Source organism: Zootoca vivipara, chromosome 3 (genome assembly GCF_963506605.1).
Source record: "Zootoca vivipara chromosome 3, rZooViv1.1, whole genome shotgun sequence".
NCBI lineage: Eukaryota > Metazoa > Chordata > Lepidosauria > Squamata > Lacertidae > Zootoca > Zootoca vivipara.
Genome location: NC_083278.1, coordinates 13,974,933 through 13,988,518, shown reverse-complemented (window position 1 = coordinate 13,988,518; position 13,586 = coordinate 13,974,933). Strand labels below are relative to the sequence as shown.

General features: G+C 48.0%; 1 protein-coding gene across 1 annotated transcript in view; it reads right to left on the bottom strand.

Annotated features, from left to right (window-relative positions):
* ISM1 (isthmin 1) overlaps positions 1-6,843 on the bottom strand; it is a 30,039-nt gene extending 23,196 nt beyond the window's left edge. The window contains exon 1 of the mRNA XM_035110066.2: positions 5,413-6,843. Within this exon, the coding sequence (XP_034965957.2) occupies positions 5,413-5,535 (123 nt within the window). The 5' untranslated portion in view covers positions 5,536-6,843. The remainder of the gene's footprint in view (positions 1-5,412) is intronic.
* Positions 6,844-13,586: the final 6,743 nt, after the last annotated feature.

The window sequence follows — 13,586 nt, the reverse complement described above, 5'->3', positions numbered from 1 at the left end:
CAAGGTTCCTTCCACTTTTTGCATTTTGATTGTGGAGGCCAAATTTAAAGGACAGCCCCTCTGTTTCCCCCGGAGTTGTCTCATCCAGCAGCAGTTACTCAGCAGGGCTAATATGAAAGTCACCAAACATGCCTTGAAACTCCAGTTGGCTGGTGATTTGCTGATTGAGATTATAACCTCACTTACTATGCAGTTATTTTGGAGTAAACTCCATTGAACACAGGGGAGCTTACTTTTGAGCAATCATAACCCCATAAGGAATCATAATCTGAAAAGCATTGGGCTGCAAAAGTCAAGACATTCTTGAGGTCGCAAACAATGACACTGTGTGGAGGCACCCTGAAAACAAAAAGCTCTGGAACATTTCTGAGCACCTGCCACCCCTTCGCACAACCCCTCAGAAATGCTGCAAGAGGTATGCAATCCCAAATGCTATGAAAACCAAACTGTCTGCAATATTAGATGCAGATATTTGCCAACCAGCTAAAACCATCAGCCACCTGGTTTACTACTGTTTGTTTACAGCACATCCAATAAATCTCCTTTTCCATGAAAGTTTCCTTCCTATTTTTAAAGGAATATTCCTATAGAACGTAGGATAGATTTAAGAGAATTCAGAATCCTCCCTGGAAATATTAGAAAACTGGGAGCTAGCAAATATTTCAGAGGCCCCAAAGAATCAGTTTACTTGTGCTTTGAAATGTACAGCGAAGGCAGGTTACTATAATTTTGGCTAGAGAATAAGTAAATTTGCAACTTGTGTTTCCATCTGTTTAAATGCTTAGTGCGACATCTGATATACTCTTTGCCTTTAATGTCTGCAGGATTCTGCTCTCCCAAATCCCAGAGCTGCAAAATCAATTGAGTTAGGAAGTATATAACTTTGTATTGCTACACATGGCAGAATCTATGAAAAAGATCTACTGAAGCTCTTGCTCTGCAGTGTTTCTCAAATGCAGAAACTTAATTTAACAGATCGTTTTATGAGGAATGGTGAGATTTCATGAAATCAGCAGTCCATATACAAACACATAAGTCGCTGTTAAATAGAATCTGCCTTTTGCCTTTTTTTTTTAAAAAAAAACACCCAGATAAGTCACTCCCAGCTCCTCAATTCAGTAGCATATAAATAACTCCGCTGGGAGTTAGTTTCACCTAGATTTTCATTTGCCCAGCTGTTTCCCTCATTATGTTACTGGCCTGTAAAGAGAGGCAAATTCAGGGTTATTCCAGTGGTACCAAACGCCTCATAAAACAACAACAGAATCTTTCTCAGATTTACTGTTCTACAGAAGGCACTTCAGGGTCCCACAAGGAAAGAAAGCATCATTCATATAAAAAAAGTTATAGCTAGGCATCTTGAAGATATTGTTAGCCAGAGTGAAAGTTGTTCTACTAGGACAGCCTACAAGAAATGGGTCAAATGATGACCCTTTGTCAGTCAGAACACAGTCCAGCGGCCCTCCAGATGTTGCTGGACTACAGCTCCCATAATCCCTCACCACTGGCCATCCTGGCTGGGGTTTATGGGAGTCAGCAGGTTCCCCAGTTCCGGCTTTGTTCTTACATCCTTCAAGCTCTCTCCTAACAAATACTCTTTCTCTCTCTTCATTTTGGCCGTGGTGGTGGGGATTTTGTATCTGCTTGGTCTCCCTGGAGCAACTTTAGGCTGGACTAACAAAAGGAAGCAGCTTAAAATAGGAATTCAGCTGCTGGGCAGCCCAGTGTCACCATTTCCCCATATAGTTCTTTCCCATGTCTCTTCATGCAGAAGTGCATCCTAAGTTTGGTTTCATGCTTCAAAGCTGCACTGAGGTTAAGTTCTAGGGGCCACCTCCTCATGCCATTCAGCTATCTCAACCTCCTGTAAGCAGGCAGGGCTTTTGTGTCCTTACAAACAAGGGGAAGCTCCTTTAAGGTATTGTCCCATTTTAATACCCTAATTTCAAGTTGCAGCCATGCAGCTTTAGATGAATAAGCACCCTCACAGAAACATCCTCACGTCAAAAACTGACCAGTTGTGGGAACTATGCAGCCTTCTATTAAGAAGATGCTTGGGGGGGGGGTTTAGAGAGAAAGGTACTTTCCTCCAAAACGCAGGATGCAGCTGTCATTGTCCCAGCACATTATGCCGTTCTGAAGGCTGAAACTTTGGCAACATAAATGTGGCCTTCCTGCATCCCATCTGCACAAACTCAGTCACACCTACCCGGAATTTAAAAAAAAGTAAAATGAGGACAGCATTTATTGGTTTCAAAGGAGGGGTGAGACCAACCTAGATGGGGAGAACTTAAACCTTGCTTGCTCCTAGATGAAGCACACATTATTAGTTTAGAAAACACTGAATCGTCCACATGGTTTTTGAGGCTGGTTTTTAAAATGTCATAAACTATCTCAAAACTTTAAGGACTGGAAAGAGATCAAAATAGTAAAGTATCTGGGCTCTTCACTTTCCAAAATTCCCTATCCACAGATGGATGTAGAGACTATAATAAGAAGAGAGGTTCCCACAGTATCTATGCAGCACCTGTCACTCACACAGGTGACTCCTACTTCCTGCCCTGAGATCTTCGGATAAAGGCTGGTATACAAATCTGATGAATATAAATCAATTTTCCTTAGGCCATGCCCGCTTCTCCAGAGCACATTTCTCACCAGCCCTGCTCTGTGCTCCTGCAAGTGCTTTCACCTGGCTGGAAGTGTGAAAATGGCTTTTGCTTAGGTGGATGGAGCCTCTGAACAGCTGGAATGTGGTCTGCTGTACTGCTCTGCACACTTTTGCCTCTGGGCATGCCCGCCACTGGCATGTGGCCCCTGGAAAGTTCCCCAGGAGGGAATGTGGCCCTTAACATCGTGGCTAAAAATTGTGGCCCTTAACATCGTGGCTAAAAACTACAAACCAGTTAGTCCCCATCTTGAATCTTGCTACTGCCATGAATTTACTAGCTGGCCCATAGGTTTTCGTTCTCTCTCTCTCCCCTGTGACATCTGAAACAGGGCAACACCGCCCAACCTCACAGGGGCGTTGGAGGGAGGACAAGATACTTTCTTGGAAGCCCTCTGAACCCCCGTGCAGTAGAGCTGTTAAAAGCTATCAGAAAATGCTACGAAGCATTACTACAAATCCACGCAAATGATAATTATCTTTTCCCCACACTCTGGTCCACTTCCATGCCATTCTTCCTTAGCATTTCCCACAATGTTTCTAGTTCAGTAGAGAGGAGGGGGGTAGTTCTAGAACAGGCATTCCCAAACTTCGGCCCTCCAGATGTTTTGGACTACAATTCCCATCTTCCCCGACCACTGGTCCTGTTAGCTAGGGATCATGGGAGTTGAAGGCCAAAAAATCTTGGAGGGCCGCAGTTTGGGGGTGCCTGTTCTAGAATTTGGGATGGAGCACACCTGCTGTCACCCGGAATATTTGCAAGAATATTACCACAGTATTATTGTTGTGGGCAGAGGGATATATTCTATTCTTTAGACTCCCAAGTCCACACTGGTTTGGAGATGCTCATAGGACATGTGAAAAATATACAGGCCTATCATACCTGGACTGGGAAAAGGACTTGGCAGGGTGTGTGTTCATGCGAGCTTAAATACAAAGGGGAAAGACAGAGACACCTTTTGCAACATTCACTGGAGGTGTGGGTGGGGAGGAGCACAGAGCACAGCGGGCTGAAACAACCTCTCATGCAACAGTGTAATGGTGATTGGTGTTTGAAGGGTGCAGCAAGTATTTTAAAGTGGTGGAGATGAATGGGTTGAGATCCGCGGCAGGATGCACAACATCTTGGGGCCAGCATGAGAAGATCGGGAGCAAGTCTCTGCTCCACTGCATTTCAGGCAGGTAGGCTGTAAAAACTGGGGACCTTGCAAAAGAGGTAGGTCCCCAAACCCTATGCATGTAGGTTCTATCCCGACCTTTGGAAGAACATGTGGAAGTCTGGAGCAGGGACCTCACACATGATCCTACTCCTCTACTGAAAGTATGAAAGGAGCCAAATGTACAAGTTCTAAAGCAGAGACAGGGAACCTCCAGTTGATGAACCTCATCAGCACCAGCCAGCATGGCCAATGGTCAGGGTTGCTGGGAGTTAAGAGTACAGCAAAATCTGGACCAACCCAGTCTTCTAAAATGATGGTGGAAATAGTCTGAAATCACACAGTGGATACACTGCAATGCATTTTTTTTCCAGGACTGAAAATGAATGCCATAGGGCATAGGCCATGTTCACACTCCTGTTTGCTGTGTGGACTCGCTATATTTCTGTTGCACTAAATTTTTAATCCATGCTCACACAACGCTATCCAAACTGCAAGTAAACCATTCCTAATTCATCTCTAGCCAAAGTGTGAACACTTAGCTGCCAGGGGGGGTGGGGGGTGGCAACTTCTTTGCACTCTAAAGCGGCAACATGAACACACCCTTAGTTAAGCCGAAAGAACATAGAGTAACTTATCAAAAAACACAAGCTCTGCATGCGGATGTTCTCGAGTTCAATCCCCGGCATCTCCAATTAAAAGGAGAAGCAAAGAACACATTTGTATTTCTTCGGAGGTTTGTTCCACCTAGCAGTCAGTATTGTTTATGTGGAGTGGCAGAGCCTCTCTGGGGTTTCAGGCAAGGGAAGGCATTCCCAGTCCTACCTGGAGATGCTGAGGATCGAATTTGGGAACTTTGGCATCCAAGAAGACAAGAAAGGATGGGTAAGACCTTTCTCCACCCAAGACAAAGAAGAGCCAGTCCCAGTCCGGGGGAGTCTTATAAAATGCCTTATACTGAGTCACGACCACTGGATCCATCTAGCTTAGCACTGTCTACATTGACTGGCAGCAGCTCTCCTGGGTTTCAGGTGGGGGGGGGCATCCCAACCAATGCCAGGGGCTGAACCTGGGCCCTTCTGCATGCAAAGCAGATACTCTGCTATTGAGCCACAACCCTTCTTCTCCCTGCAGTGTTTCTCAAACTTTGTTGTTGGACTACAACTCCCATCATCCCTGACCACTGGTCCTACTTGCTAGGGATTATAGTTGTAGTCCAATAACAGCTTGGGAACCAGGTTAGAGAAACACTAACTGAACTAACAACCCGATAGCTCAGATTGATAGAACACGAGACTCTTAATCTCAGGGTTGTGGGTTCTAGTTCCACACTGGGTGAAAGATTGCAGGAGTTTGGACTAGATGACCCTTGTGCCTTCTATGAGCAACTTCACGCTTAGTTGCACCAACATATGTGGCGATCCCAGTGGGTGAAGTAAAAGAGGAGACGGGGTAGGGGAGTGAATCAAGAGGGTGGCTACCAAAGGGACGCCTCGGTTCCTTGGCAAATCCTCTCCCTTCCCACCCCAGAATGTAAACCCGCAAATCTCGACGGGAACCGCGGAGGCTCCTGCAGGGGTGCTCGCTCACCGGTTGGCGCTGGCTGTGGTTTCCCGTGGCGGCGTCGGGCTCCCTGCCCCGCAGCACCGTGATGTGCAAGGTGAGCAGGAGGAGTCCCAGCAGCAGGAGTAGCTCGGCCGCCAGGCGCACCATCCTCTTGCAGCGGGCGGCTTTAGGGCTCCGCGACGGCGACGGCACAGCAGCGGCAGCGAGAGGAGGAGCCGCGGCGGCAGTGGCTGCGGCAGCAGGAGCCCCGGCCGCGCCGGCGGCGTCTAGTGGGGCAGCAGCTGGATTCCCTGCGCCGCTCTCGGGATCAACCGGGCTGGCAGACGACGACGGGGAGCAGGAGGAGGAGGAGGAGCTGCTGCTGCTGCTGCCGCCCGCGCCTCTGCCGCACCGCCACCACCCCGGCGGAGCCACTTCGGGGCGGGAGGCGGCTTCCGAGGCGGCGGCGCGAGGAGGCTTCGGGCGCCCGCCCGACGGCAGCGGGGCCGTGGCAGGGGGCGGGTCCGGCTGCAGGGGGCGCTGCTCTCGCTGCTCCTCCGGCAGCCCGGCGCCCGCATGGGGTCGCGCCCGCCGGCAGGAGCGCACCGGGAGGCAGCTGCCGCCGGCCTCTCGTCCGCCCACGGCCGCCTCGTCGGGCGCCGAGCGCGCTTCCGAGGCAGCCGGAGCAGCGGCGGCGGGGCAGCCCTCGTGGCGCAGCGCAGCCGAGAGCCGTCGGCGCTGCGCCTGCGGACGACGAAGGCGAGGAGGAGGAGGTGGAGAGGGCGCCGGAGAGGGAGCGCGCCTTGCGCTGGAGGTGCCCGGCCTGCCTTCGAAGGCAGCATGCGAGGCGGGGGCGGCGTCCGCCCCTGCTGGCGGCCGGAGGGAGCGCCCCGCTCAGAGGGCTCTCTAGTCTCTAACTCGGGGTACTGCTGCCCCCAAGGCCGGGGAAGGCGACTTCTCCTCCTCTTTCCAGCCTCCCAGGTGCTCCCCGCCCGTCCCCACCACCGGGCGCCTTCGCAGGGGCGCGTACTGGGGTCTCCAGCGCACCCGAGGGCTCCCGGGACGGTCGGCGGGCGCCTGTGTTCTTCAGCCCATGAGCCGGGCTGGGGTGGGTGCTGTCAGAGGGGTGCGGGTGGGGGCTGCTCCGGCCGCCCCCTCGGGGCTTCTGCGCGTCTTGCAGGCTAAAGGTCCTCCCCGGGGTCTTCGGCGTGGCTCCCGAACCTCTTCCCTTCCTGGCTGTAAAATCCTCGGGGGGGGGGGGGACCAGGAAACGTCTAAGTCTTTAAGGGGCAATTCGCTGGAGAAATTGTTCCCGGTCCTAAGACGGCAACGGCGGAGAGTTTGTGTGCGAATCCCCCCTCCTGCTGGCCGGTGTGTCTCCGCTTGCAAGAGGCTGTCTCTCTTCCCCGTCCAGCCAGGCTTTCTCGTTGCGTGGGTCTCATGCTTTTATACCGCGCTCTTTCCCTCCTCTGCATGGTTGCTGTCTCTCTCCCTCCCCAACCCCCCCTCCTCGTAAAGTTTTATTTCTTCTGATCTCGTCAGAGCAGCCTCTCTCTCCCCCCCCCCCCCGTTCCTTGCTTAACTCCCTGTTGCTGTTTACTTGCCCCTAACTGCCAACTTGGATAATTACAGGCCAGTACAGCAGCGGACACGATGCCCTAGTAGGTTTCCTGTATTTCATGAAGTAGGTTGTTGCCTGTGGACAGAAGTCCCCTGACCAAGCAAACCATGTCATACGGAACTAGACACTCTAAGTCGGTTTTAGACATCAGAAAACACAGGCTTTTGTTGAGCATTCATTCTGAAAGGCTTGCAGGCGGTGGTGATGTTAGATAATGTTGCATCAAAGCAACCTTAGCCCACACTTTTGCCGTGCATTTTCTCTTCGCTCCTTCTTGCAAAAGGCTCACATTTGGGGGAAGTGGGTTTGCTGCCCCAGATTGAATCCCACATGAAAAAAATGAAGGCTGGGAATGCCTCATGGGTGCTTGGAGACAGGAGTTTATTGTGGAATTGGCACTGCTTGTGTGTGCAAGTTTTTCACAGCATCCACATGACATCGGCTTCATCAAAATGCCAGCCCATATCTCCCCATTCATTTAATCCAGATGTCCCCTTTCTTTCTTTCTTTCTTTCTTTCTCCTTGTGCAAATTCAGGTTGCTGAAAGGTCTTCTGCAACACACTTACTTCCCCAAAAGATTAGGTTTTTTGCTATAAAGAACATGCTGGGCAAATGCACTGGAAAATGTGGGTGGGCACTTGATTTTGACGCATCATCTAACCTCCCCGTAAACAATCCAGAAACCACTTTCCCCCCCAAGACATTTCTCCTTAAACAGTAACAATTCAGAATGGTCATGTTTACATCCCTTTTGTCTGACACCATTAAATGTTAAGACCAAGCTCTTATTTGGCCTTTTGTTTCCTGATAAAATATGATTTTTCCTCCATGGTTAGAAATGACATGTCAACAGAAAGTTCAAGCGCTCTTTACATATGTACAAGTGAAAACCAAAGTCACTCAAATGACTTTGTACCCGTTTTAAGCGAGTTCAGGGAGGGCTTCTTTGCACAAAATGTGGCCTCCGGTGATTACCACAGAAAGTGTGAAGAGAAGGTAGGCACATAGGAATTTGCCTTGTCCATATGCTCTGACTAGCAGTAGTTCCACATGGTTGGCCTCAGCTATGGTGCAGTTGGGTAGCTTGATGCCTTAGGTTTTTGGTCTTACAGGAGCTCATCTTTAGCCAGCCATGTGTATTACTTCTGTTGTGAATCCCACAATTAACATATCTCCCTCCCCTACATCACCATCCTGTGCTTTATAGTTGCTTCTACATTCCTCATGTACTGTATGTTAGAACACACACAAAGAAACACTCAGAACATGTGCAGTTTCGCATTTTAAAGACTCACTTGAATCGCAGCACTATCGTGACTACTGGAACAAAATGGAGTTTGCTTCTGCTGCCCTGATGCTAAGGGTGTTTTATTTGGGAATGGGACCATTGTGGAGAGTGGGATTTATTGTTGGCATTTGTCTGCTTCAAGAGACAATGGATTGTACCTCCAGGGATGAAACTAAACCGCTGGAGAATCACAGCGCCTGCTGTGGCTGCAGAGACCGGTAATTCGTAGCTGCTGCCTCTTGCGTTGTTTTCGCAACACTGATGTAGCTCCCCAGGGCGCAAAACTGGGAAGTGTGTATGGAGGTCTTGGGCTGCCCATCCTTGCTGTTGTGGTTTAAAGGAAAGCAGAGCAATATGCTTGGCACCAGCTTGGCTGCAGGAACTGCCAGAAGTACAAGGTGCTATCCAACTGCCTTGGGGACTCTGCTCCAAATTTGCTGTTTTTTCTTCTCCCAAATCTGTCCCACAAGGCCGTGGGTGTGGGTTTTCCTCGGGGTTTACTCCCGAAGCCTTTCTTATCGCTGAGTATAGCTGCAAGGGAGCGAAGATTTAAGACCAGAGATTTCCTTCTCCTAGATGGGCTACTTTCACATGTGCCTCTCTAGCATGTGCAGTTTCTGCCTTGCTGACCATTGGTCCCAATAATGGAAGACCTGGGTAGAAAAGAATAATATATATTTCAAAGTGAAAAATAAAAGGAGCCCCCTGCTCATGTGCTCATCGCTGACTATGGTCATCCCAAGATGTGCGTTCATCAGGCCAGATCTGGGGGCAGAGAGAGCCGTGTGAGTTGCTTACATGTCTGCCTCACAGGTCAACCCTACCTATGCCCACTCAGAATGGAAATAAATACCGTTTAAGCCTGTGGGGTTTAATTCTGAGTAAATATGAACAAGATTAGGCTGCATGGGTGTGAATGGCGTGAACAATGCAGCTATCAAACGCAGGCCAGGCTTTTTGAATCCTCGTGGCACCAGCAGTAAATCTTTACTGCACTATGGAACATAAGACCTATAAGCCATTGAGATCACAGTGTATGTTGCCGTTCCTTTGAAAGCTTTGATTTGGAGGAGTAAAAATAATCTACTTTGTGGTTAATATCTAACATGTTTAGATATTAATGTGAACCAGCAAATGCAGTTAGAGTTGACTGACTTGAGTTAAATTTTATAACAGAAATTACACATGGCTCCATCGGCAGCTTAAAAGGCATCTATGTTGGTTCTGAAAAGGACACAGGCCTAGAAAAACTCACTTGTATACAAGCCCAATTCAAAGCGTTGTTGTTTTTTAAAATGAATTTGAGGCTTAGGGATGAAGCTTCTGTAGTTCAGTGTCCGTTCACTGATATATAAATAAGATCTAGAAAAAAAAGATCAGTCAGTGGATTTATGTAGAATGAAACACAATGGACTGGCTACGAAACAACATTTTCCACTATTAGTTCTTGGAATCTGATTTGTTAAGCCACCGGCATCCAATCAATCACATACTTCCATACCTTTTCAACCATTCTCAGACAAATCACCTTTAGAGGGCCAGCCACAGAGAGCCCAATTTAGTCCACTGGTAATCACCCTGTGTCTTCTGAGGAGGGAGGGAAGGGGGCAGGCAGGAGTGGAGCTGGCTGGCTGGGGAGAGGACCCCAATGATTAGGGGAATGCATACCTCTGTGTCCCCCCCAGAAAACACGGACTGGATGTGTGTGTGTGTGTGTGTGTGTGTGTGTGTGAGAGAGAGAGAGAGAGAGAGAGAGAGAGAGAGAGAGAGAGAGGCAGGCAGACTGTCCACTTTTCACTTTAGCCTTGCCCATGTTTTGCAGGCCCAGATCACCTTTCCCCAACTGAATACAGCCCTTAAAAAGCCTTCCCACCTCTACTTTAGACAAGAGTGTGGAATTTCTTAACATTGTGCAATGAAGCAAGAGTGCCAACTCCTGAATTTAGTGCCAAAGGGCTCCGAGATCATAGAGCCATAGTATTCTAAATTGTCCCATACAGGGATTGAACCTTCAACACTGGCATTATGAGCACCACACTGTAGCCAACTGAGCTCTCCACAATTTTGTGGAGTGGCAAAATAGCTGTACAGTACTATAGCCATGAAACAGACCATGCCAGAAAGGAACCCTTGAGGAAGGTCTTTTCTGAAAGTGTAAAAGGTAGGGGGTTTTTTTGAGTTCTTGGGCGGGGAGGGGAAACAATTCAGTATGTGTTACGTTTTATTTTAAGGCTACAAATTGGTGGGTAGCGATGATGGAAAGAGCCTAATGTACACCAGCTTAAGTGACAGCATGGTGAAATAAAAGGAAAAAAACCTCACACATATGAGCTGCAGCTGGGTTCTGGGTAATGTAAGTTCACCATGGTGCCATTTTTATTTTTTTTATTTTTTAATCTTTAATCCATCTGAGGCAGGCCTGTATTTGGCATGCACTTCCGGATGCAACATTAACTTTTATGTGTCAAGATGTTGTGCAACAGCAGTAAAGGAGCTGTAGAGCCCTACTGTTGGCAGCGGCGAGCAGGCAGTTTGAAACGGGATTCTCTTATGATCGGAAAAAGAATGACTTCACATTGTTTCAAAAGCATTATTGTTATTATATGCATATATGGGTTGTGGTTTTTTTAAAGAGCTCTCTTGTAGATGCAGTGCCAGCGGCGTTGCAAGGTTGACTGGGGAGAAATGGAAAAGCACTTAGGCAACAAGAGACGGCCTAAACAGTCAAAGCCTGCTCTGTTGCCTATTGGGAAGCCCACACATGGTGGCTTTTGACTCCGAATCAAAAGCCACACACAAGATGAATTCATTGACACAAACCGATGGACCAGAGACTGTCGTTTAAAGGAGTTGTGCCCCTTTGCTCCTGGCATGTGGGGTTGGGGGTTGGGGACAACAACCCCAAAACAAAAAAGAAAACCAAGAGACCCTCCGCTTTAGTTTAGCTGATTCTTTGCAGCTGCAATTTGTCTGTGTGCCGGTTAAAGTGGAGTACTGGATTGAAGCTGTTTTGCAGTGAATACCAGGTTCGGCGATGAGTAAACGTCCTCTGGTGTAGCAGCCCTGATCTGCAATGGCTCTCTGCAGCTCCTGTTACTTTATTTATTTGTTTGAGCATAGGAATCCCAAGCACAGGATCCAAAGACTTGCTTAACGCAGGCATCCCCAAACTGCAGCCCTCCAGATGTTTTGGCCTACAACTCCCATGATCCCTAGCTAAGAGGACCAGTGGTCAGGGATGATGGGAATTGTAGTCCAAAACATCTGGAGGGCCGAAGTTTGGGGATGCCTGGCTTAATGTCACTTTTCGTTTGACCAATGGGGGTAAAGTGATGAGGGGTCTGTTGCTCTCCAAACGCTGTGGGACTCCAGCTCCCATCAGCTCCAGCAGGTATGTGCGTGCAATGATCAGGGTGATGGGAGTTGTAGTCCAGCACCTTGGATTAAATTAAGATAAATCCATGTGTGCTAATGTCCCTGGTTACACTGCCTGAATTACTTTTGGACATGCTAAGCTGTGAGCTTTCTAGATTAAAGAGGTTTGCGGATCTTTACACATTTCATGCCACCACCATGATCAAGCCATGATCAAAGCATGGTGTCGGATTATGGCTTCCTATGAAGCCGTTGTTTAACAAGGGACAGCCAACATGGTTCGCTACCAACCCCCTGATGTTGGACTCCAGCTCCCATCATTCCTCACTATTGACCATGCTGACTGAAGCTGATGGGAGGTGGAGTCCAATGACATTTGGAGGGCATCATGTAGGCTACCCCTGTTTTAAACAAACCACAGTTTCCCCATTTTGGATGTTATAGGGAACAGTCATTTGTTTAAAAGCAGATGTTATCGGGACATGGGTGGCACTGTGGTCTAAACCACTGAGCTTCTTGGGCTTGCCGATCAGAAGGTTGGTGGTTCGAATCCCCACAATGGAGTGAGCTCCCGTTGCTCTGTCCCAGCTCCTGCCAATTTAGCAGTTTGAAAGCATGCCAGTGCAAATAGATAAATAGGTACTGCTGTGGCGGGAAGGTAAATGGCATTTCCGTTTTGCTCTGGATTCTGTCACTGTGTTCCGTTGTGCCAGAAGTGGTTAAGTCACGCTGGCCACATGACCCAGAAATCTGTCTGTGGACAAACACCGGCTCCCTCGGCCTAAAATCGAGAGGAGTGCCGCAACCCCATAATTGCCTTTGACAGGGTTTAACCGTCCAGGGGTCCTTTACCTTTACCTTAAAAGCAGATGCAAAAACTTCCTAGCTCAAAGCTGCAAAAGAGGGAAGACTATGTTGGGGGGGGGGGGTTGAGGCACAACCAGTTGCTGCTCATTCACAGAGTGGGGAGTATGGTTTTCCATGGTGTCTGAACTGGGCCATAGCCTGTAGCAACAAAATACTTGCAAATATAGCAACTTGGTGGATCAGCAACCCACGCCATCATTTCAGTGAAAGATGCCTGTTGAATATTCTTTCTGTGCAAAAATGTGATCCTTGATTAAGAGGGAGGCTATGCTTATGTCACCACAAATATTTGCAGAAGATCTAGATCGTGTTCATGTATTATATATATTTTGTCGTTTTATATTTTTATTTTGTTCTGTGAAGCAGCCTGAGACCTCTGGGTATAGGATGGTCTATAAATGATGATGATGATGATGATGATGATGATACAGTAATAATAATAATAATAATAATAATAATAATAATAATAATAAGTAGTAGTAGTAGTAGTAGTAGTAGTAGTAGTAGTAGTAGTTATGGTTTGTGTTCATATATTACTTGGGGGTGGGTGAGCAGGAACTGGTTTAAGTTAAAAGGTGGGAAGACATTCTCTTTGGATTAGAATAATTAAATCGTACAAGCCGGCATGACCTCTGTTTGCAACTCTTCTAGAATATGGCCTCGGTTAAATCTGGAGCCAAATGAAGTGAGGAAAGCATTAAGTAGTCAGGTGGACTGTACCAGTTGAGATTACAGGTGGGAAAGCACCACTTTTTTTTTTAAAAAAAACGTTTTAACACACTAAAAACATATTGGGTACTGTGTGTGAGATGGGTGGCAGAGAGAAGGGGCAGAAAGTGCTTTGGTCATTTTCACCTCATTTTGGGGCTCGTTCACACTTCCTCTTGTTCCATGCCTGGAAAGCACGAGTCTGGGCAGTTTTCCACTGGCTGTGTGCTTCTAGGTATGGGTCTGAGCGGTTCTGCCTTTGCCCTGCTGTTTCCCCCCAGAAAACCCACTCTTTAGCACTAAATCAGAGCAAACGTCAATCTGGAAAAAACCTGATTGATGTTTGATCCGATTCAGTG